We start from the raw sequence: 27,030 nt of genomic DNA on the forward strand, positions 1-27,030 counted from the left end.
GACCGAAAGCAATGGATTTCGAGTGGGTCTAACATGATACTGTGAAAGTTCAATCCATAGTGGATCCAACACAACCATGAGAGTCCAGTCCAAAGTGGATCCAACACAGTAGCGAGTGTTGTGTCCATAGTGGAGCCAACAGGAAACCATCCCAAGCGGAGGATGATAAGCAGCGCAGAGATGTCCCCAGTCGATTCACAGGAGAGCGGTCGATCCTGGGTCCCAACTCTGGACAGCCAGAACTTCATCCATGGCCACTGGACCGGACCCCCTCTACAAAGGAGAAGGGGACAGAGGAGAAAAAGAAAAGAAACGGCAGATTAACTGGTCCAAAAAGGGGGTCTATTTAAAGGCTATAGTATACAAATGAGTTTTAAAGTGAGACATAAATGCTTCTACTGAGGTAACATCTCAAACTGTTACCGGGAGGGCATTCCAGAGTACTGGAGCCCGAACGGAAAACGCTCTATAGCCCGCAGATTTTTTTGGGGAGTCCTCTGAACGCAGATTTATTGCCGGGACATATGGTACAATACAATCGGCAAGATAGGCTGGAGCTGGACCGTGTACATTTTATACGTAAGTAGTAAAACCTTACAGTCACATCTGAAGTGCACAGGAATCCATAGTGGATACAGGTGAGCCAGTATAGGCGTAATATGATCAAATGTTCTTGTTCTTGTCAAAAGTCTAGCAGCCGCATTTTGTACCAACTGTAAACGTTTAATGCTAGACATGAGGAGACCCGAAAATAATATGTTACAGTAATCGAGACGAGACTTAACAAACGCATGGATAATGATCGGCGTCGTTAGTGGACAAAATGGAGCAAATTTTAGCGATATTACGGCGATGAAAGAAGGCCGTTTTAGTAACATTCTTAATGTGTGACTCAAACGAGAGAGTTGGGTCAAAGATAATACCCAGATTCTTTACCGAGTCGCTTTGTTTAATTGTTTGGTTGTCAAATGTTAAAGTTGTATTATTAAATACAGGTCGGTGTCTAGCAGGACCGATAATCAGCATTTCCGTTTTTTTAGACTTGAGTTGCAAAAAGTTAGCGGACATCCATTGTTTAATTTCAATCAGGTACTTGATGTATACGATGTAAACTGAGTTGTCAGAAAACACTGTTGGTGGTAGGAAGCCTCATGGGATTGGTGATGCCCTGCATACATCCTGCTCTCTGGACTGTCACTCTAAATAGAGCCCCATGTTTATTTTATATCACCACAAAGGCTCCCCGTCCAACATGGAACCATTCATGTGTAGCTTTGTGATTTGATGAGATGCAATGTCAGGTTCTGAAGCCACCATGCATCTTTGGTGATCAGATCTCGGCTTTAATTCCAGGTGTGAATACTTTAGTGACACATGAGTGCACATTTGCAGGAAGTCTGAGGGCTGCATATAAATCAGTCAGTCTTTGGGGTGCTTATTTGCACAGAGAGAATTAAAGGGAATCCGATCACAACTCGACTAATCTGTTGCAGACCCTGAAGGTGCATTTACACTGCGTGGTTCAAGTGACTCAAATACAAAATTTCCCCCTTGCGGCATAGTAAAAAGAAGATTGCATAAAATCGCATATCCTTAGATTGGAGTTAGGCCTCTTTCAAAGGTGGATACAAATCGAATAATGAAAGACTGGTTCCACTGGGAATGCAACATCCATGGTAATTGACAACAACAGGGAAGCCTAGCTGTCATGTTTGGTGGTCTGGATTATCCATCCATCCATTTTCTACCGCTTATTCCCTTTTGGGGTCACGGGGGGCACTGGCGCCTATCTCAGCTACAATCGGGCGGAAGGCGGGGTACACCCTGGACAAATCGCCTCCTCATCGCAGGGCCAACACAGATAGACAGACAACATTCACATTCACACACTAGGGCCAATTTAGTGTTGCCAATCAACCTATCCCCAGGTGCATGTATTTGGAAGTGGGAGGAAGCCGGAGTACCCGGAGGGAACCCACGCATTCACGGGGAGAACATGCAAACTCCACACATCCCGAGCCTGGATTTGAACCCAGGATTGCAGGACCTTCGTATTGTGAGGCAGACGCACTAACCCCTCTGCCACCGTGAAGCCCGGTCTGGATTATGTTTTTGTTATTTTCTGTTTTTTAGTTCCTGTTTTTGGTGCACTCTTGTTTGTTTTGGTTGCCATGGTGGCATATGACATTCACCTGCCACTGGTGTTTGGACGTTCACCTGGCTTTAATCAAGAGACTATTTAAACCACCTTTGCCAGTCAGTCGGCCTGACGACGTTCTGTCATGACGAGGGTTTTTTCGCAGCTTACTGCGAGGATTGTTCTCCCGTTTTGGACCCCTTCCCTAGTACAAATAAATAAAAAATGTTTCTAAAAATCCTATATCTGTGTTCAGAGTCCTGTTCTGGTTGTGACACTGGCACATATTTTTTTGTTAATTATGGTATAATGGAGGCACAAGGGCACATAGGCCATTGAACAGAGCATTGTAGTCAGTGGAGTAATGCCCGAGATATCTGCATTTACAAAACCCAAAGCCAGTGAAGGTGGCACGTTGTGTAACAACTGTTAAACATTGTTATTTTTTGCAAAAATTAGCTTTTTTGGAATTTGATGTTTGAAAAAAGTTGGCACATGTGGCAAAAAAGACTGAGAAAGTTGAAGAATGCTCATCAAACACTTATTTGAAACATCCCACAGGTGAACAGGCTAATTGGGAACACGTGGGTGCCATTATTGGGTATAAAAGCAGCTTCCATGAAATGCTCAGTCATTCACAAACAAGGATGGGGTGAGGGTCACCACTTTGTGAACAAATGTGTGAGCAAATTGTCAAACAGTTAAAGAACAACATTTCTCAACGAGCTATTGCAACAAATTTTGGGATTTCACCATCTATGGGTCCGTAATATCATCAAATGGTTCAGAGAATCTGGAGAAATCACTGCACGTAAGCGAAGATGCCCGTGGCCTTCGATCCTTCAAGCGGTACCGCATCAAAAACTGACATCAGTGTGTGAAGGATATCACCACATGGGCTCAGGAACACTTTAGAAAACCACTGTCAGTAACTACAGTTTGTCACTACATCTGTAATTGCAAGTTAAGACTCTACTATGCAAAGCTAAACCCATTTATCAACAACAGCCAGCTTCACTGGGCCCGAGCTAATCGAAGATAGACTGATGCAAAGTGGAAAAGTGTTCTTTGGTCTGACAAGTCCACATTATAAATTATTTTTGGAAACTGTGAAGGTCGTGTCCTCCGGACCAAGAGGAAAATAACCACCCAGACTGTTATAGGCGCAAAGTTCAAAAACCAGCATCTATGATGGTATGGGGGTGTGAAAGAGCCCAAGGCATGGTTAACTTACACATCTGTGAAGGCACCAATAATGCTGAATGGTACATACAGGTTTTGGAGCAACGTCTTTTTCATGTACACCCCTGATTATTTTAGCAAGACAATGCCAAGGCACATTCTGCACATGTTACAAAAGCTTGGCTTTGTAGCAAAGAGTGTGGGTACTAGACTGGCCTGCCTGTATTCCAGACCTGTCTTCCATTGAAAATGTGTGGCGCATTGTGAAGTGTAAAATATGACAACGGACACCCAGGACTGTTGAACAAGCAAGAATAGAAAATAATTCAACCAGAGAAGCTTCAAAATGTGGTCTCCTCAGTTACCAAATGTTTACTGAGTGTTGTTAAAAGGAAAGGCCATGTAACACAGTTGTAAAAATGCCCCTGTGCCAACTTTTCTGCAATGTGTGCCTGCCATTAAATTCTAAGTTGAGGATTATTTGCAAAAAAAAAAGTTTCTCAGTTCGAGCATTAAATATCTTGTCTTTGCAGTGCATTCAATTAAATATAAGTTGAAAATGATTTGCAAATCATTGTATTTGGTTTTTATTTACAATTTACACAACGTACCAACTTCACTGGTTTTGGGTTTTGTAATTCTCTGGGTCAATAGTCGATCTAATAAAAATTGGCGATTTTCCTTATTTATGCATTTATTGTTTACGTCTGTGAACTTGCTGCACAATATCACTCTGATCTTAAGGGAATACCAGCTCTCCCCATTGCCCAGCCGGCTCAAATGACCATTCACACTTTTAATATCCTTCAATTTAACAGGCCATTAAATATGATGAGATAACCCTAGCCGAGGGAAATCCGGTGTGCGTCCATATACTCATATGCACAAGGCTGAGCGAGTGTGACTGTATGTGTTCCACTTCAATGACACTGCAATAATGGAAATAAAACTAGGACTATTTGCAAACCCATTTCTCTCTTTCCATTTGACGGTTGCGGCAGCGCCATTTGTTATACGATGACATCACAGAAATTGCTTTGGGAGCACTAGCAGCCAGGATGACTACCTTGACAGATTCTACTGTCTTAAAGGGCTGCAGACGTTTAAACAATGATCCACCCTTTTCTAACCAATGATAAGATAGTGATGGTACAATGACTCACTCAGGCTTGTTTCACTGGTGAAAAATGAGTTCTCAGACTTTAATTGGCATGTGTAGTCACAGTGGGAAGATGATGTCATTATATGTGTTATAATTTCCCAATGACTAATTTCACCTGATGGTGGGTTAACACATAAATACTGACTAATTTGTGCAGCTGGAAGGTAAAACTTATATTGTCACCGATGTCCCACTGGGTGTGAGTTTTCCTTGCCCTTATGTGAGCCTACCGAGGATGTCGTAGTGGTTTGTGCAGCCCTTTGAGACACTAGTGATTTAGGGCTATATAAGTAAACATTGATTGATTGATTGATGATTGATACAGCCCCAAATATTCCAAATGAATGCATCCACTGATAGACTCACAGTAGCTGGAGGCAAAGTGGAGATTAAGTTAGGGAGATACACCAATAGAGAGAAGCATTCCCCTCATGCAAGTGTAATTTCCATGTTGTGTGTCATCTTGGGTCACATCCTTCCACAAATGTAAAATTTCCTTTATCACCACAAACTGCACCACTGAACTTTTAATGAATACAAAGACTTATCACTGGGGTGGTACCCTCTTAATTAAATGGGTACTTTCCTGTACAATGTTTGTTTGTCTGATCTTGAGCGGGTTTGTGCTAAAAACCACATTTTGTGGTACCTGTGCAATGATAATAAAGATCATTCCATCAATGACTGTATGATAATGATGTAATAATTGTACATAAACAAACATGTTTTTAATATAAATTCAATGTATGTTTCAAACTATTTCAAATGACCAAAGCTCTCTGTCTGATCGATAAAACCCAAAATACGAACAGCATAGATAGATGATCTCGTGTGGCTTTGACCTAAAGACCATATTTCAAACTGTGAGGCCCAAAGTGCCTTTCTACCAATTAATCCAATGTCAGCTGTTTGAGACCAAGCACCACCATAGGCTATCTATCAGTCCATCTATCCTCTTCTCAAGTGTGTCCAGTAAAAGCCAGACATACCGATTGGTACAATTCGTTGCACAGGCTGGTCCTTCAGGCTGGAGAAATGACTTTACCCAGGCATGAATTGTTGGCGTGAACTTTTCGATACGTACCTTAATGCCTGCTGGGAGTGAAAAAGTGAAGGCAATCTTGGACAAAGCGACAGTCGTCTGAATCACTACTTGTCTCATTTTTTGTCTTTTTTTAAACTACATCTGGAACACAGCAGCTGTTTTGAATTGGTTCAGGTTTTTAGACAGTTTCACAGACCACTTCTGATGGATTGTGTGTAGTAGTTACTCACCTACTCAGTGGCCTAGTGGTTTGAGTGTCCGCCCTATGATCGGTAGGTTGTGAGTTCAAACCCCGGCCGAGTCATACCAAAGACTATAAAAATGGGACCCATTGCCTCCCATCTTGGCACTAAGCATCAAAGGTTGGAATTGGGGGTTAAATCACCATAAATGATTCCCGGGCGCGGCCACTGCTGCTGCCCACTGCTCCCCTCACTTCCCAGGGGGTGATCAAGGGGATGGGTTAAATGCAGAGGACAAATTTCACCACACCTAGTGTGTATGTGACAATCATTGGTACCTTAACTTTAACTTTAGTTGTTACTAGTTTGTCCAATAATGTTAACACACACCCCTGGTCTTTTTGAGTGTTTGGAACTAAATTATTGTGCTTTTATCTATTTGTGGATTGTTATCAATTCTGGGTTATGGGATGATTATTAAGTGCACAAAAAATGCATCCTTGGTCGGTATACAGACCTGCCCACAGGTGAACTCTGATGCCTTTGCGACATTCTCAGATTTCCTATGTATGACTTAAAAACTATTTTTTTTTGTACCCTAACTGGTAAACAAGTACCAACCTGACATTATTGTGTACTGGCATATTGTATACGAACTATTTATGTAGTTAGTGTAGAGCACTTACTCCTTGATTCTAACTAGCAACATATTACAACATAAATACACCACTGTACAGTATTTAAAATTAACTACTGGTTCCACCCTGATTAGACTTAAATCAGATCTTGTAACATGGATGTGTTGTTTATTTATGTTTAGCTGAAAATGCAGGAGCAAACAATCCTTGAAATAATCAAATCGCATTGATTAAGCCTTATTGTCCACATAATTTTATTAGTGTGCATAAGCGAAACGTTTTGTGCGGGTATACACACATACACACCTTAAATGCCAACCAAAAGAACTGGTCAGCCTCCAGGGAGTCATTTGTGCACAGAGGCGATCAGTGGGAGGCTTTTACGGGCCACTATGTTGCCGGTTTACAACTCCTTGAAGAGTGTTGGCGATCAAATTCCACCCCACTCTCCAGTAATCTGCTTCCTCTGAAATGTGGGCTAAATTAGCTATATGATTATGAATGATGGTGTGTGAGATCTTGTTCCCTTTGATTGATTGTCATCCTTGTGATGGACTATTGAGTTAGTGGTCAATGTAAAAAGCGGAAGAGAGCTTGTGCACAAACGCAAAACTCTCTCATGCCTGTACACTTCTATTATGTACTGTAACATACACTGGAATTTTTTCAGGTCCATGCATAATGGATACATAAAGGTACCTGAGTGCTATTAAGTGTAAAAGGAAATCTTTACACTCACAAAACTGTTCCTTTGACAAAAAAATGTAATGAATGCATTTAAAAGTCAGCTAATTGAAAGAAAGATGTAAAAAAAAGCCATTATAAGTTGGAATGTGATTCTATTTTAATCATATTATGTTTTGTAAACAAAAAAAAAATTTAAAATCATCATAGGTCCTCTTTAAATTAAAACAATCAGAATATGTCTCATGCGGGACCTTGCAGTTAATGTATTAATACAAAGCTGCTATACTAAGTCACAAAGGATGTAACAATAAGTGATAATTAATAGTTAGTATGACCGTTTGAAATAAAAATTATTCGAAAAACCTTGTTTGATCATTTCACTTTAGTAAACTCACAAATTGACTGGCTCAAATGTTAACATGAAAACAAGACACAATATCATCTTTCCCCATTAAGAGAGAACATACCCCAGTCTAAATGTATTTAAACACATTGTTGTCTGAGCAACTAAGCTATTCAATAGTGCACATTGAATCTACAGGCTGTGCTCTCTCGATCGTTCTATATTTAGAGGAATACTAGACGGACATATTTTTATAATGGGTTCAAGGAGTGAAGTGAATTATATTTATATCGTGCTTTTTCTCTAGTGACTCAAAGCACTTTACATAGTGAAACCCAATATCTAAGTTGCCGTACATTTAAACCAGTGTAGGTGGCACTGGGAGCAGGTGGGTAAAGAGCCTTGCCCAAGGACACAACGGCAGTGACTAGGATGGCAGAAGCTGGAATCAAACCTGGAACCCTCAAGTTGCTGGCACGGCCACTCCACCAACCGAGCTATACCACCCCTGGAACTGCTGAACAGAGTAGTACGCCACAAAGTCTATCAGAAATAATAGATATTAATAATATATTTGATTTGTTACACACTTTTTGTTTAAATAAATATTAAAGTGCTGCAGTATAAACCAGTATTTAAAGGCAATACGAATGTATCCATTAAAACAGATAAAACAAAAGAGTAAAACATTGTCAGTGAAATATAGGAAACACAAACATGCAAACTACTGGATTTTAACAGTGTGTATTTATTTTTGGACACATATGTTGTTTTTTTATTATGGGAGGTATATTTTTAGCTATACATGCATTATATAGAGTTTCCACGGAATCGAAATCTATTTGCGTGGTCAGGGGTGTGGTCGAAGTGGTGTCATCATGACCTCATAATATTATTTGTATAATTGACTAAGATTCATGCATTTTTTACATGTTGATTCAAAGCTACTGTATATGTATGTATGTACACATATATACTGTACATATGTAACTATATCTATGTACTTTATATACTGTGTGTGTATGTATATATATATTTTTAGATTGTGTGTGTATGTATATATGTATATTTGTTTACATACGTATACAAATATGTATATATTTGTGTTTATATGTATGTATATGTGTGTGTGTATAAAAAAATATATATGTATATATGTACAAAACCCAAAACCAGCAAATTTGGCACATTGTGTAATTCGTAAATAAAAACAGAATACATCGATTTGCAAATCCTTTTCAACTTATATTCAATTGAATAGACTGCAAAGACAAGATATTTAATGTTCAAACTGAGAAACTTTTTTTTTCTTGCAAATAATCATTAACTTAGAATTTAATGGCAACAACACATTGCAAAAAAAGTTGGCACAAGGGCATTTTACCACTGTGTAACATGGCCTTTTCTTTTCACAACACTCAGTAAACATTTGGGAACTGAAGACACCACATTTTGAAGCTTTTCAGGTGGAATTATTTTTTGCTTGATGTACAGCTTAAGTTGTTCAACAGTCCGGGGTCTCTGTTGTCGTATTTTACACATTTTTAATGGGAGACAGTTCTGGACTACAGGTAGGCCAGTCTAGTACCCTCAGTCTTTTACTACAAAGCCACGCTGTTGTAACACATGGCTTGGCATTGTCTTACTGAAATAAGCATGACAACATTGCTTGAATGGCAACACATGTTGCTCCAAAACCTGAATGTACCTTTCAGCATTAATGGTGCCTTCACAGTTCCAAAACGTTTACTGAGTGTTGTTAAAAGGAAAGGCGATGTAGAAAAGTGGTAAAAATGCCCCTGTGCAAACTTTTTTGCAATGGGTTGCTGCCATTAAATTGTAAGTTAATGATTATTTGCAAAAAAGAAATACGTTTCTCAGTTAAATATTAAATATCTTGTCCTTTACACAATGTGCCAATTTCACTGGTTTTGGGTTTTGTACAATGGATGATCATGACCATTTAGTTACAAATTATAATAGAAGCCCATACTGTAGCCCGGTTTTTGAAAGTACAGTCCTGTTTTGTCAGCTTCAGCAATCTGCTTCTTGCTTTTATAGTAATTTCCCGACAATGATAATTAACAATTTTGACCTAAATGAAGTTTTCATATTATATTCAAATATCGGAGTTTAGGAGCATCATCCTACTGCATTGTGGATGAGCGCACTCATTGCTGACCTACATACAAAAAGATGTATGACTCTATTCATTTCCTTCAGCCTCTCCTTCATCCAGGGGATAGGCCACGATGGAGCCCAGTCATTTCAAATCAACTAGTGTCACCTTTAATTTTCTCTTTGGTGTCCCACTTTTTAACAGTTCCACTTTACTTGTCAATTGTCATCCTCCTATTTTGCTCCATTCACTAGAGTCAAGTGTTATCTTCGGGTGAACAGTTTCATGGCTCTCAACCTCATTGGAGGTCACTTATTTCACCCACTGTCACTTCCCACTGTGTCAGTGGAGTTTTTGCCCTTGCTCTCACTGCTAAGGACTGTTCACTTTTAATTATCCCACTATATTTGATCATCTCCCCCTGTCTGTCAGTCGCAACCTAACATTTCCATTTCATTAAGAGGAGCCTGCTCCATTGTATATGTGTGTGTTTGCATAGACTTGTGTGTGTGTGTGTGTAGTGTGCCATTGTGATTGGGGCGGAGTTCCCTCCCTCCCCTCATCCATCTTCAAGAGATTAGATGAAAATGACATGTCAACACACAGCGAAACACATTGTCGCTTGAGGCTCTCGCATGGACAGGCACACACCAACACACAGTCGGAATGCAATTTTATTAAAATGGCAATGGATTCCTAATTAAATGTTTTTTGCTCCTTTCCTGCATGAACCCCATCTAAAATGTCAAATGACTTGATGCAAATAAATGATGAAATTGCTAGTGTATGCCCCCATGCAAGGTTAAAGTGAAGGAAAGTAGTTTTAACAAATAAAAACGATGGTCTTTATGTAACTATCTTTAAAAAAGCTAACGATGTGAGTGTGGGAAAATGAGAGAACTTTCATCTCAATTTCGTGGTTTTAACATGCTTGTGCACATGAATGAGTGTTCATGTGAACACATTGTTTACCTGCATGTAATTCAATTAATCAATCAATCAAAGTTTACTTATATAGTATGGGAATTGAGATAATGAGGCGAGAGAGCAGTAGTTCTGAGACTTCCTTTAACAACCACTTTCACCCATAAGTGTGTCCCCTTATACTGTATGTGGTCCCATCCAGCCTATCCAGCAATCCCCAATCTAGCGGTGATAACATTTAGAGCAGTGGTTCGCAAATGGGGGTACACGTACCCCTGGGGGTACTTGAAGGTATGCCAAGGAATACGTGCGATTTTTTTTTTTAAATATTCTAAGAATAGCAACAATTCAAAATCTTTTATGTATATATTTATTGAAAAATAGCAACGATTCAAAAATCCTTTATAAATCTATTTATTGAATAATACTTCAACAAAATATGAATGTAAGTTCATAAACTGTGAAAAGAAATGCAACAATGCAACATTCAGTGTTGACAGCTAGCTTTTTTGTGGACATGTTCCATAGATGTTAAAGATTTCTTTTTTTGTGAAGAAATGTTTACAATTAAGTTCATGAATCCAGATAGATCTTTATTGCGATCCCCAAAGAGGGCACTTTAAGTTGATGATTACTTCTATGTGTAGAAATGTTTATTTATAATTGAATCACTTGTTTGTTATTACATTTTTTTTCCAAATAGTTCAAGAAAGGCCACTACAAATTAGCAATATTTCGCACTGTTAAACAATTTAATAAATCAGAAACTGATGACATGGTGCTGTATTTTAATTCTTTATCTCTTTTTTTCAACTAAAAATGCTTTGCTCTGATTAGGGGTTACTTGAATTAAGAAAATGTTCATAGGGGGTACATCACTGAAAAAAGGTTAAGAACCACTGATTTAGCGCTCGCTCATGCCGACCATCCAAGTCTATGGCAAAGTTCTTGAGCCATGCCTTCACCACCTGAAAGTGGCCGTCGTATTGAAAGCTGGAGTGGGGAGCGATGACCACAATGATGGAGGAACACAAAATTTGCCTCCAGGGGGACCTCGGGCATACAAAAATGAAGAAAACATTGATGCATGGAGACAGGCACCACTGCCTTAGTGGACCGCTGAGCAACAGACCGATAGGACACTAATGTCTGTTAACCCGAGGTTGAGGGCAAGATGTCACCTAGCACCATCACAGGCTGACCATAGACCAATTCAGCAGCAGAGGCGATGGAGGTCCTCCTTCAGAGCAAAACGCCTGCTCAACATAACCCTCGGTAAACGGTCAACCCAGCCACTGTCTGTAAGACTAGCCTGCAGGCCAGCCTTTAGCGAGTGATAATACAGCCCGTTTGCTTGAGGGTGGTAAGCAGTCGTGCAATGCAGCTGTACCACCAGTCCTACAGCCATTGCGTTCCCCAACTATGAAGTGAACTGAGCCCCCCAGTCTGACTTCAGGTAAAACGGTATGCCAAACCACAAGACCCAGTTAAAAAATAAAAGCCCAAGCCCACCTCCAAAGACATGTGCCTGGGGATAGGTTGATTGGCAGCACTAAATTGGCCCTAGTGTGTGAATGTGTGTGTAAATGTTGTCTGTCTATCTGTGTTGGCCCTGTGATGAGGTGGCGACTTGTCCAGGGTGTACCCGCCTTCCGCCCAAATGTAGCTGAGATAGGCTATAGCACCCCTGCAAACCCGAAAGTGACAAGCGGTAGAAAATGGATGAATGAATGGATCTCGTTCTTTGTTGTGGACGAGAGTGAAACTATCTTTGTCCATCTGGTAGTTCTATTCACCATAGTAAGGAGATGAGTGCACCCACTAGAGGAAGGCAGTGGACTCACCAGGTCCACATGTACATGGTCAAACCGCCAATCATGCACCTGGAAGGGTTCCAGTGCTGGTGGACTTTGGCCTGTTTGTAGGACACACATGCTGCTGGTCCGACATCCTTCAGCATGACTGGCCAGACAAATTTGGTGCCATACAGCCTCACAGAAGCCTTCACACTGGGGTGAGAGAGAGCGTGTACGGCGTCAAACAATCGCCTGCACCTAGCCGCAGGAACCATGGGAAGAGGTGGATTAATATAAATGTCACAAAGCAATGTGGAACCATTGCCTTGAAAGGGAACTACCACAAATTACAAAGCAGTTACCACTGTGCGCCAGGCCTGAAGATCTGCATCCCCTCTCCGATCCGCTGCCATCTCCGCAAAGTCGAGAGACAGGTGTAAAGCACTGACAATCACCCGTGACAGACAGTTCGCCACACCATTGTGTATTCCGGCAACATCCCTAATTTTAGTAGTAAACTCGGGAGATGGATGCAACCTGGCGTTGCTGTGGGGCAGACCATGGGTCTGAGGTTTTAGCCACGGCAAAAGTCAGAGGTTTGTGGTCCACAAAAGTTGTGAAATCGCGAAACCTGAAATGGCGGGTTGCCAGGAACAAAGCCAGGAGCTCCATGTCACAAGTGCTGTATTTCCTTTCAACTATAAAACACAACAGTTATAAAAATGGACCATTCCCAGAAGCTCCTGAAGCAGCTTAACACTGAGTGGGCCTGGAAACTTGGGAATTGCCTCCACCCCTGTAGGCAGGGGAACAGCAACTTGCAAAGACACCTTGTGACTAAGAAAGTAAATGTATGTTACTCCAAACTGGCTCTCTGGTTCTCAATCCGGCCATACTCATTAAACTGGATAAACTGCAGGCGTAAATGTTATTAATGTTCCCTGGCTGACATACTGGCCCCAGAATATATAAAATAGTGGTAAATCCCATAAAACAGAGTCCATGAACCGCTGAAAAGTCTGTGCTGCCACCCACAGGCCAAATGGCATCCTCAAAAACTCACATATTCCAAAAGGAGGTATTATGGCAGTCTTAGGTATGTCCAACTCATGTACTGGTACCTGATGGTAGCCACCCACCAAATCTACCTTGGAGAGAATGGACGCTCCAGCCAACCATGAAGAAGAGTCCTCTGTATGTATGGGATGGGCTAACGGTCCGGCTTAGTGACGTTATTCAGTCAGCAAAAGTCACCACAAGGCCTCCACAGCACACCAGGCTTCGGTACCATTAGTAGAGGCGAAGCCCAAGGACTGTTGGAACGGCGTACAATCCACATTCTTTTTATATTGGAAAACTCCTGCCGTTACAGGGCCAGTTTAGCAGAGTCAAGCTGCCGTGCCCGGGCAAAAACAAGAGGGCCTGTTGTAGGGATGAACTGCGCCACCTCGTTTTTCGCAACCGCTGCCAAAAATGTCAGCAAAGTCAGTTCCGAAAACTAAGCGAGAAGCCGTTTATAATAATCAGTCTCAGCAAGCATGTTGGCGAAGGCCATTGGCTTTGGCCCTCCTAGTGTGCACGCAATAGTGGAGAAAGTGACAGAATCAATTAAACGGCACTTCGAGATGTCCCCCAAAAGTCTATTTGCATAAAACAAATTCTGCCCCTATAATAGGTACGGCCACAAAGGCAACAAAGTAGTCGCAGGTGACCATACGGTCAGAAAACGAAACGGTCACTGACCTGGTGCGGATGGTGGTCCCATTGGCAGCGAGCAGTGGGGGTCCACGGCCGTCTTCACCGTGTCAACGGCCGACGCAGGCAGGTTACTCCGCTAAGTGCCGGAGTCCACCAGCCAGAGGCGGTCTGACAAGCCGTCGGTGACAAAAAGCAGCGTACCCGCTCTGCCCATGCTCACTGCAGCTACTGAGCGACTAGCCCTTTGCCTTGGTCCCAAAACGGTGGTGGTAAAAGCAAAACTCCGCTTCTCTGAGCGACTAGCCCTTTGCCTTGGTCCCAAAACGGTGGTGGTAAAAGCAAAACTCCGCTTCTCTGCGCCGATGGTCCGACACTGCAGCTGCAGCGACAGTATCGAGCTCCTCCAGTGCATTCCAGGTCGGTGCAGGCACAACATAGACAAAATGGTAGTATCGTGTCTCATTTTTTGTAATCCATCCATCCATTTTGTACCGCTTATTCCCTTTTTTGGGGTGGCGGGGGGCGCAGGTGTCTATCTCAGCTACAATCGGACGGAAGGCGGCATACACTCTGGACAAGTGGCCAATTTATCGCAGTTGTTGTAATCCCCAAAGCCCAAACTGGCTTTCCATATGCTGGAACCAGGGATGGAACACGGATGATGCATCTGCATCCATAGTTAACAACTTTTGCGAGGGCAATCTCAGTAGAGGTATTTGCTCTGAAACGAGACTAAAAGGGTTCACAGAGATTGTTAAAAACTAAGTGTTTATTTAGGTACTGCGCAACAATTTTTTCAAGGATTTCTTAGATAAAGAGACGTGTAATTTACTAGGAGATCAGAATTGAGGTTAAGTCTAATGAGCAGAGGATGAATAATCACTGTTTTGAATACTAGGGTAACAGTACCAGAGAAAAATGACAAGTTAATATTTAGCACTGATGATACTGATATTCTGTGATAAGGTGGCGACTTGTCCAGGGTGTACCCCGCCTTCCGCCCGATTGTAGCTGAGATAGGCAACAGCGCCCCCCGAGACCCCAAAGGGGATAAGCGGTAGAAAATGGATCGATGGTACTGATATTACAAACAGCTTTTTGATAGGTTTCCCAGGAAGTTGGTCAAGTAAACATGTTGTTTTTTTGTGTCCCATTTACAAAAAGTAAAAGATTATTTTGGAGACCATTATCAGTTGTACATACATTTGTATAATTGTTAGTAGAACCCAGTTGGAGTTCAGCGTGTTATCTCTAATCTCTTTTCTAATGCTCAATTTTTTACATAAAGTAATCAGCCGAGTGGGTAGAGCTACTAGGGAAGTCCCTTGTTGGGTTTGCGATGCTACTGTATTAAAGATTTAAGATCGTTTTTATTGCTGCGAATGAGATTGTTTCAGTAATTAGTTTTAGCTAAGTCAAGAGCGTGTCTAAAATGTATTAAACTATGATGGAATACCTCAAGTTTAGTTGCACACCATTTGCGTTACAGCTTTCTACATGGTAAAGAGTAAATGGGTTGTACTTATATAGCGCTTTTCTACCCCTTTTTAAGGAGCCCAAAGCGCTTTGACAATATTTCCACATTCGCCCATTCACACACACATTCACACACTGACGGCGGGAGCTGCCATGCAAGGCTGCTCACCAGGACCCATCAGGAGCAAGGGTGAAGTGTTTTGCCCAAGGACACAACGGACGTGACTAGGATGGTGGAAGGTGGGGATTGAACCAGTAACCCCTTGATCACTGGCACAGCCAGTCTACCAACTTCGCCACGCCATGATAGTTTAAGACCTCTGGTTTCTTCTGTAAACCAGGGTCTATGCCTTTAGCAGTGCTATGCTATCAATAATGTTGCGCAGTTAGAATTTTTTATGAGGTTTTTGATAGAGCCCACATAATTTGGGAATGGTGCCATTGCTGAGGACTGTAGGCCAGCAAGAGTCGTTGTAGTTGTAGCAGCATTGACGTGGTGGCTGCTGAAGAGTTGGTTATGCATATCTTGTTGACAATGAGTCAATTTCAAATTTTATAAAGCAGTGCTCAGACAATCAAAGCTCACTGCAGTTGTGTTTTGTAAAAGTTTACCACCTCTTATAAAGTTTTTGCCAGTGTTCTCACTCTTTTAGGTGGTTGTAAAGAGGAAGAGGAAACGGCCAGCTTCTCTTTCGCATAGCAGTCGTTGAATCGATAAATTGCTTATTTTATTAAACTTGCAGTCTCTCACTGTGGGCACTGTGAGAGGAAATATACCCAAGCTGCTGTATCCAGTTGGCCCTGCACTAAATTGTCAAAGAATATCTGCAGGCAAATAGTTTTCAATTACTATGTGGTCATTTTGCTTGGGTTTTGACTTCCAAAAATCAAAAAGTTCTTGACGGGAGAAGAAGCATTTTGTTGAGTGTCTATTTTAAATGTAACATTTGTGTCCTTTCTATCTTGTTCTGCAGGTGTTGGCTCTCGAGCGACAGGTTTTTGACTTTCTGGGCTACCAGTGGGCTCCTATCCTCGCCAACTTCTTTCACATCATCATCGTCATTCTGGGCCTTTTCGGCACTATTCAGTACAGACCGCGCTACATTGTGGTGGTGAGTACATAAACAGGCAAATGTAATAGTGCAACTGACTACGTTATATGAACGTGATACTCGGGACACACCTATTGCACAGCCAAATCATTTGATGTTTCAGTTTACGCTTAATCTGAATATACCAAGGCTCTCTTGTCAAACATCAGTGAACTTTGAACTCACATACTGTATGTTCTCCTGGATAAATGGACCCAAAATTCACAGACCAACATGTTGTAGACTGTCTTTTAGTATACAATCTCTTATCGAAGGACACCTACTCGCCAGATACCCCAGTGTGTTTATCATATACATTATTTGTAGCCTGTTAGGTAATACTCTTCCTTATGGGTATTTGTTTAGCAGCCTTGCATCACCTTGCATTAGTCATTGAATGGCGTGTTAAAATTACATTTTTTTTTACTTTAAAGCAAGGTTTTAGCAGTTCCAATTACTTAGTGTTTGTTATGATCAATGTAATTATGTACACACAATAAGTAAATTATTAAATTATTACATTATACAATGTAAAGCAAAACATTGATGGTAGTTAATTCCAAAGAGAGGGTCCTCTGTATCTAGAAGTACATTTCCATCTACATATTCATCGATTTATTTGCTACTGCTTAATGGTTGCTAATGGCATCTAAAAGTATGCCAAGAATACATTCCCTATAAAATAAATCTGTTGCAATCAGGGCCGTAACTAGGATTAGAAAAATACTGAGGCCAATCATTTTCTGTCCAAGGAGAACTTTGAAAGGCTGAAATTATGGGTATTCTAGCACCGTATAAATAATATTACCTTGAGCAACACAATGAATTTTCAGAATAACAAAAAATTTGATCGAGCTATAACTATCACTCATCTAATATCTTTGATAATCAGCATGATTTTGTAACAGACCATTTTTTATTAATATCCTGAAGTTGACCATATTAAACAATTTTCCATCCATCCATCCATCCATCATCTTCCGCTTATCCGAGGTCGGGTCGCGGGGGCAGCAGCCTAAGCAGGGAAGCCCAGACTTCCCTCTCTCCAGCCACTTCGTCTAGCTCTTCCCGGGGGATCCCGAGGCGTTCCCAGGCCAGCCGGGAGACATAGTCTTCCCAACGTATCCTGGGTCTTCCCCGTGGCCTTTTACCAGCTGGACGTGCCCTAAACACCTCCCTAGGGAGGCGTTCGGGTGGCATCCTGACCAGATGCCCGAACCACCTCATCTGGCTCCTCTCGATGTGGAGGAGCAGCGGCTTTACGTTAAACAATTTTAACATCATTAAAACATCAGTTTTAAAAATATACCAAATTTTCAACCAGGACTAGGAAACGACCCCAATACCTTCTACTTTGCACAGCAAGTACTAATAACATCCGCCACACAGCCGCCGTAAGCAAAGGAAGAAATATTCTTCCTGCATTCTAATCAGTCAAAGAGCAAGCAAGATACATTTGGGGTAAAATATTATCTTAAGTCCCTTGTCATTCGATAATTTAGATTTTAATGTGCTTCTTCACGCAAAATAATCGCAAAGCCCCACGTAGATAGCGTGTTCTCCATTTAGGGCGGGGCTGCACGTCACCTGCCTGACACAACAATGTTATTATATCGACAGCGTTTCACATCAATTTCATTCAGGTGAAAGCAACATTAATTACACCAGTATCATTTAATGTTAAAGTTATGTTGACAGCACATTTCGGCTTGGATTTTGTTAAAAGTACACCCCATTGCTTTACGTTGTTGGATGACCAAAGATCGTATCTAGAGAGAGGATAATGTACCGCATGGTGATGTACAGCGCACATGATGTCCTACACATGTAAATTTACAGTCAGTCATATCATCCGCCTTTCTGTCACCTAAAAAAATACAAAGGATATGACCTGGGTGTCCTCAATGGTAGTTACGGCTATGGTTGCAATCTTGTAGCAATGTCATTTCTGTAGACATATTTTCTCTGAAATTGTATTGCTGAATATTAAAAAACAAAAAAAATAATAGGACTAATATTGCACAAAAAAGTACATGTATTGTATCGGGCTGGGCGATATGGACCAAAACTGATACCAAAGTATTTTTAGTCCGAATGGTGGTGCACGGTATGCACCGGTAGCTTGCAAGGTGCTTAAGGTTGCCTAAGTGTTTTATGGCTAAACAACTAATGTTTATATTACTCAGATTATTTTTGTTGTAAAAAGTGACATAATGTGTTGTTTATTCCTATAAAGTATTTAGTTACCCATTACTATATCAACGCAGTTTTTGTTCATTTTGTCCATTAAATTAGCCTCACACTTTTGCATGTGGATAGATGCATCAACTACTCGCTCACTGTGGTGAAAGCCACTGGCTGTTAGGTTTAAAACTACATTTCAGTCACCGAGACGCTGTAATACAGCTTAGTCCACTCGGGCTATAGGGAGATGCACTTTCAAGCCGAGGAGCAGCTAAACATTTGTCACACAGAGCAAGCAGCAGAGAGAAGAACAGATGAGATTAGGAGAGATGTAGGTTCTCAAGCAAATTGGTAAATGTTTAAATATAGCTGTCGTCACTCACCAAAAGCCAAATGCAGTCCCAGACCAAAGCATTGTATGACTCTGGAGTCATTAAATTGGCACCGCGCTGGCATATTTAAAGAAAAAAAGTTTGTTTTGATGGATGATTGTGCATCAGTGAATCTACTAACACGCAAGGGGCGGGGAGAGCCAAAGAGAATGCCCTGTGCTTTGCCTGTCAGGCGCAGAGAAGATTAAGGGACCGGAATAAGAATCAGCACCTCCTAGTCTGAGTCCATGGTTCTCTCCCGGAAAAGGGTGGCGTGCCATCTCCGGGTTGGGGAGGAGACCCTGCCCCAAGTGGAGGAGTTCAAGTACCTAGGAGTCTTGTTCACAAGTGGGGGAAGAGTGGATCGTGAGATCGACAGGTGGATCGGTGCAGCGTCTTCAGTAATGCGGACGTTGTACCGATCCATTGTGGTGAAGAAGGAGCTGAGCCAGAAGGCAAAGCTCTCAATTTACTGGTCGATCTACGTTCCCATCCTCACCTATGGTCATGAGCTTTGGGTCATGACCGAAAGGGCAAGATCACGGGTACAAGCGGCCGAAATGAGTTTCCTCCGCCGTATGGCGGGGCTCTCCCTTAGAGATAGGGTGAGAAGCTCTGTCATCCGGGAGGAGCTCAAACTAAAGCCACTGCTCCTCCACATAGAGAGGAGCCAGATGAGGTGGTTCGGGCATCTGGTCAGGATGCCACCCGAACACCTCCCGAGGGAGGTGTTTAGGGCACGTCCAACCGGTAGGAGGCCACGGGGAAGACCCAGGACACGTTGGGAACACTATGTGCCCCGGCTGGCCTGGGAACGCCTCGGGATCCCCCGGGAAGAGCTAGACAAAGTGGCTGGTGAGAGAGAAGTCTGCTTAGGCTGGTGCCCCCGCGACCCCACCTCAGATAAACGGAAAAAGATGGATGGATGGATATCTTATATTTTAAAGTGTGTAGTGTCACCTTGCATTTGTCAATAACTGGATTGTGTCAATCATATACGTTGTTTTCTTTTCTCGACTGAAAAACTGTTTTCTCTTTTGTGCTGTGTGCAACACCCTTAAATCACTGTAATTCTCTGGTAATTATAGGCTAATTAAATAGGGTGGGAACGGAGCTCATCATTCTGGATAGTGAAGGTCACCTTGAACAAAAACAAATATTGTAATAATAAAATACAATGTCTGTTGTTTCTCTGGTATAAACACTCTTATAAAGTCTAATGTATGTGCTCTTACACAGTTCAGTTTTAATTTAATACCGTATTGCCCATTGGAGGCATTAAAAGCCTATTCCAAAAGCATTCATGGAACACAGATGGTAACAATAGGGAAAAACTGGAGGGGACAGAAAGAGTTCCAGCAAAAGGCTGTAAATAAGCAGAGACAATTTATTTTGATAAATCAATTGTTTTTCTGCTCAAACAACAGCTATTACAAACAAGTGGGCAGATGCAGGAGATTGGTTAAAAATTGCATTTCCCAGATGACTGAAGTAAAAAAACAGTACCAATACGACCGTTAACTTTAAATGGTTGGATTTGTTCATGTATTATTATTTGTTGGTCATCAAATGTCTGAAAACATTGAAAACATTTTTTTTTTCAATTCGTTTTATTATTTATTTAATCAAATTTAAGAACAAATGCAATAACATCATCGAGCATGAATGAAAAGGAGCAGAAAGAAGTAAAATGTTTAATATATACCCCCCATCAACACAAAATCACACACAGTTTCAGTTCATTTGAGCTGTCTGGTGCAGGGGTCTTATCAATTTCAGGACATTAAAACACAAAAAGATAAATAAAGTTGATCCATGGCTCTGCAGTGCCGTTTTTTATAACATCGATATTTCCTTAAACAAAAAGATGGACTCAGAAGTTTGGATTTTACAATCAAGACTGTTCCCCAGACTGACTCCTGATTGAGACACATCTTTCCTTTACAGCTGATTGAAACCTGGGTTTTGTAAAAACCTCAGTACCTATAAATTCGTTTTACAAATTGTTTGGTTAACTTTCCATATGAGCATTATACATGTTTTTTTAGAAGGTTATACTTTACTAATTTGTTTAATTTCAGTGTTTTAATTGGATAAATAAAGGATTGGTTGGGTCTCTGTGTCCACTTTCACCGTTGACTATAATCGCTCTTTTCTGTAAAAGAAAAATTGGATAAATTAATGTTTTGCAGGCACTTACCCATATTTCAATGCAATAGGTCAGACACTGGACAATCAATGAGTTATACAACAAAACAATGCCCTCTTGTTTAGAGAATGTTTTGCTTTATACAGCACAGCTATTAGTTGGGATACTTTTTGCGGTGAGATGCCAGTGTGACCTCGGGAGAACATGCTTTTTTTTGCCGTACAACAATATGATGAAGCGTATGTAGCATTCGGCTTCACAGTAACCACAGTAGGAGACGAGGAAAGACCGATGTGTTGTTTCCTTTAATGCAAATAAGCTTACAATGTTATGCAGTGGTAAAGATATAACAATTTTATTGACAAATGATACTACTTATGGTCACGTTGGAGAGTAGGGAGGCCGGAAAATATTTTCTTGTTCTGGGGGGGGCATAACAGAAAATATTTGAGAAGCACTGCACTAATAGAATGCACCTAAGTAACCGAAACACCTTTACATAGAGAAGAAAAAGTATAGGGTCTTGGACCGACCCTTGAAGTACTTTGCAAGTTATGGTACAATTTTTAGAGTTTATGCTGTTAATTTCAACAAACTGATTTCTATTTTTTAAATAGCTGGTAATTAATTGGTGTGCCACAGCTCTCATAGCATATTCATCAAATTTATGTGACAATATCTTTTGGTCCAGGGTATCAAACTCTTTTTAAAGATCTACAAATATGTTTGCTTAACATGGGTTTTTGTCTATTGCATTTGCAATTTTTTCAGCAAGTTCAATAATTGCTGTAGCAGTTGAATGATTAAGACAAACCCCATATTGGCTGTTACATAAAATCTAAAATGCATTTAGTTTAATAGAAAATAACTTTTATATAATTTTACAGAACTGTGGAAGTAATGATATTGGTCTACAATTAGAAAAATCTGATGTATTTCGTTTTTAAAGAGTGGAAGTACTTTTGCTATTTTCATGCAACATGGACATATTACGAAACATTACAAATATATGTAAAAGGCTCCACTGTTGGCGTTAACGCACTTTTTGGGTCTTTTTACGGATTGAAATCAGAAAGAATGCGCATTTCCGTAAGTCCGCATCCCGGAGACTCAGATTTTTTATTTTTTTTACTGACGCTACCTTCTCTGGGTCCAAACTCCAGTTTACTTGTTTTTTAATAGATTATCGCTTTTTTGTTTATATTTGCCGGGTCAAATTTCTGTCCCCGTTTATTGCGTTTTTATTGATAAACTTCAAAATTTTGAACTTTCCGGTACAATTTCTTAAATTTTGATTCGCCAAAAGTTTTTATCAATCACAAATGCTGCAATTCCGGTATTAGAACTCCTGCTTGTTATTGTTTTTGTCATGGCGAGCAATAAACCCAAGAAGCGAAGCTTCAATGAAAAGTGGCTTCAGGATCCACCTTTCAGCAAATGGCTCACTTATGAAGATGGAAAGACATTTTGCACACCATGTAATCGGGGTAATAAAAACAACGCTTTTATGACCGGGTGCACTGATTTTCAAAGATCTAGCCTCACTAGGCACCAAGAAATATCATGTTACACCTTTCCTGCTTGTCGGCTCCCAGACCGTGGTCGAGGAGCGCAGGGGAGACGTTCCCTCCAGGACCGATGTATTGTTGGGGGTAACACCCTCCACTGTGGCCAGAAATTTTCCAGCCTGCTGCTGGTTAGTTCTAGTTTAGCTGACTCGTCACACGGGCTAACAGGCACTATAATTGCCTGTATCCAAGATTGCTCTCGTATAGTTAGTCAAGTGTGACTCCAACAGTATTCTATGTTTCTAGAAAGAGTCATGGCGCCCTACTGGTAAGCGTGAAGGTTGTCCCTCCTCAGCAAGCCCTATGTTCCCCAGAAAGAGGGCCAATTATCGATTGTCCCTGTTCTTTACAAAAACTAGCCAGCCATTTGTTAAGCGAGACTAATCTGCAATACTTATCATCATTGCCTCTCGCAGGCAGGGAGTCGAGACAAGTACTCGATACTGAGCCATCATTCTACCGAGATTACAAATCCTAGCGAGGTTCCTCTTTGTAATCTTTGACTGTCTCATCCTAGTGTAATTGGAGTGTACAACTAAGTTTTCGTAGCTAGTGATGCGATTTGCCTGTCGTATGTGTTTACTAGGCCTGTTGCGAGTCAGCTTCCTACGATTAGCTTTAATGTCTGCAGCCCGGGCCCCATGAATACACTTAATTATGGCTAGTTTACTAAGCTGTATGTTCCAGCGGATGGAGTCCCCTATGACTAAGGTGTGGTGTCCGGTAGACTAGGGTGTAGGACTAGCCAAAGGGCTAAATCTATTATGGGTCTTAACCAGTTCACCAGCGCTTGTAGGCCGCTTCGGGCTGCTACAAACTGTGCTAGTCAGCTTGCTACAGCTAACGCTAGCAAACGTGTAGCACCAACTATCCATGAGAAAGGTGTACGAAGAACAGGAAGCCATACTCATGTTGTTTCTTTCACCGAGTCGTGTTCCTGCTCTTTTCGGAACGCAGTAGCTTCCTGTACTGCTTTTTATAGTTTATTTCAAACAATATTATTAAATTGAGAGGATTCCTACATTTGTGCACTTCATCTGTATATATAATATACTTTCCTAAGTGTGCTTAGTTTTACAGTGACTTCATTAGGGAAAATATCATATAAACACTTCTCTGTATTTTTTTCATTTCTAATTCAAAAAACTGTTTCCCTATTTGGCAAACTAAATTGCAACATTCAAGGAGGGCAGAATATAGTGTCGTCTGTGTTACATTTTACAATAAGCAGCAACAATTGAAAATGCATTGAACAAAGAGTACAGTCGACCAAGTCATATTCTTTGTGTGTTAAACATACTTGGCAAATAAAGCTGATTCTGATATCATAATTAAAAATACTGTGTACGTGATTGTTAATAACTAATAACAGTTTGTTTTTTGATATACATAAAACATTTGTTTAGCCTTTTAAAAGAAAATACTTGCATCATTGCAAATCCAAAATGATCACTACGTCATGTATATGATGATGTCATATATATGATGATGTCATATAGACCACGCTCCTGGTCACGCCCCCGCCTTCAAATATAGTGGCAATCCCGTGAAAACCGTGGATGTTGCAATCTTCTCTTGTAAAAAGACTTTGGAGCGTTCCTGGCACCTTGGGCGCCATGTTGCTGTCTGACGTTACTACGCAGACAGCAATGACGTCACTCCCTCCTGTAGGAATCATAAAGAGAATCGTTTGAAGAAATGAAAAGCGATTCCGGCGAATTGATACATGGGAACCAGTTTTTGTTCGGAACCGGTTTTTGATTCCTATCCCGATGTAGTTGATAGAGATATATATATATATATATATATAGATATATATACCTGGGGATAGGTTGATTGGCAACACTAAATTGGCCCTAGTGTGTGAATGTGAGTGTGAATGTAGTCTGTCTATCTGTGTTGGCCCTGCGATGAGGTGGCGACTTGTCCAGGGTGTACCCCGCCTTCCGCCCGATTGTAGCTGAGATAGGCGCCAGTGCCCCCCGCGACCCCAAAAGGGAATAAGCGGTAGAAAATGGATGGATGGATGGATATATATATATATATATATATATATCTATATATATATATATATATATAATATACACATATAGAAATATACATATACATATATAAATATAAATATAAATATATAAATAAATATATACACACATATACATATATATATATATATATATATATATATATATATATATGTATATATATATATATATATATATATATATATATATATAGACCTAATCTGATGAAAGAAAGCCCATATTGGTTCACGTCAAAATGCCAAATATCTGCGCCGATAATCAGCCCTGTAGATAATCAGTCTGTACTTAATGGAAACTCAGTGTAAAACATTGAATGGTCAATAAAAGTTCCAAATATCTTCGATACAAGTTAAGGACATATATTTGTGACCTCAGGAGTGATGCCTAGAAACGTTCTGTCCGCAACTAGGAGAAAATGATTCAGGGGATAAGAAGAAGAGGAAGTGTCAATTGACGTAAAAATGAGAGGTGAACAAATTAGGGAGGCTTCATGATTCATCATGTATGTTCTTACCGAAGATTTCCTTTTTTCTCCACATTTCCTAACACACTATGAACACCACTCTACTCAGCGTGAGTAAGACAATTTCGCAACCTGATGACCCTCCCTCGCTGTCAGTAAACACAGCTCAGTGCCACTCTAGCTGTCAACAGCTTTATGTTGGATTGTTGTTAAATGCTATTGTTCCTAGAGGGCTCTATATAATTGTTGAACTTACTGGCCCCAAGCCCAAAGGGCACAAGTGTACTACAGTTTGAATTAAAAACTGAACATACATAAAACATGACTGGACTTGTAGGACTTTTCTGTGTCTTTGACTAAATTCTGGTAACTGTTAAGGAACAGGATTTAGCAGGATTTATCTCTAAGCCACCCACACTCCCCACATCCGTAGAAATTGTGTTTCTACTAGTCACAGTTCTCAACTGATCTTCTTCAAGCTTTTAAGGATTATTTCTTCTGTCATTGAAACATATGACTCATTTTCTTATTGTCGCCTTCACATGTGTGTCTATCGTGTATGTATGTATGTATATATATATACATACATACATACACATATATATATATATTATATATATATATATACAAACCCCGTTTCTATATGAGTTGGGAAATTGTGTTAGATGTAAATGAAAACAGAATACAATGATTTGCAAATCCTTTTCAACCCACATTCAATTGAATGCACTACAAAGACAAGATATTTGATGTTCAAACTCAAACTTTATTTTTTTTTGTGCAACTAATAATTAACTTAGAATTTCATGGCTGCAACACGTGCCAAAGTAGTTGGGAAAGGGCATGTTAACCAATGTGTTACATCACATTTTCTTTTAACAACACTCAATAAACGTTTGGGACTGAGAAAACTAATTGTTAAATCTTTGAAAGTGGAATTCTTTCCCATTCTTGTTTTATGTAGAGCTTTAGTCGTTCAACAGTCTGGGGTCTCCGCTGTCGTATTTTACGCTTCATAATGCGCCACACATTTTCGATGGGAGACAGGTCTGGACTGCAGGCGGGCCAGGAAAGTACCCGCACTCTTTTTTTACGAAGCCACGCTGTTGTAACACGTGCTGAATGTGGCTTGGCATTGTCTTGCTGAAATAAACAGGAGCGTCCATGAAAAAGACGGCGCTTAGATGGCAGCATATGTTGTTCCAAAACCTGTATTTACCTTTCAGCATTAATGGTGCCTTCACAAATGTGTAAGTTACCCATGCCTTGGGCACTAATGCACCCCCATACCATCACAGATGCTGGCTTTTCAACTTTGGGTCGATAACAGTCTGGATGGTTCGTTTCCCCTTTGGTCCGGATGACATGATGTGGAATATTTCCAAAAAACTATTTAAAATGTGGACTCGTCAGACCACAGAACACTTTTCCACTTTGCATCAGTCCATCTTAGATGCTCACAGGCCCAGAGAAGTCGGCGGCGTTTCTGGATGTTGTTGATAAAAGGATTTCGCTTTGCATAGTAGAGCTTTAACTTGCACTTACAGATGTAGCGACGAACTGTATTTAGTGACAGTGGTTTTCTGAAGTGTTCCTGAGCCCATGTGGTGATGTCCTTTAGAGTTTGACGTAGGGTTTTGACACAGTGCCGTCTGAGGGATCGAAGATCACGGTCATTCAACATTGGTTTCCGGCCATGCCGCCTACGTGGAGTGATTTCTCCAGATTCTCTGAACCTTTAGATGATATTATGGACCGTAGATGTTGAAATCC

General features: G+C 40.7%; 1 protein-coding gene across 3 annotated transcripts in view; it reads left to right on the top strand.

The window, feature by feature from the left end:
* nkain4 (sodium/potassium transporting ATPase interacting 4) overlaps window positions 1-27,030 on the top strand; it is a 121,295-nt gene that overhangs the window by 21,631 nt on the left and 72,634 nt on the right. For all 3 annotated transcript variants that reach the window (XM_061904155.1, XM_061904156.1, XM_061904157.1), the window contains exon 2: window positions 16,364-16,501. In XM_061904155.1, the coding sequence (XP_061760139.1) occupies window positions 16,364-16,501 (138 nt within the window). The remainder of the gene's footprint in view (window positions 1-16,363; window positions 16,502-27,030) is intronic.

This window comes from Nerophis ophidion, linkage group LG06 (assembly GCF_033978795.1).
Source record: "Nerophis ophidion isolate RoL-2023_Sa linkage group LG06, RoL_Noph_v1.0, whole genome shotgun sequence".
Lineage (NCBI taxonomy): Eukaryota > Metazoa > Chordata > Actinopteri > Syngnathiformes > Syngnathidae > Nerophis > Nerophis ophidion.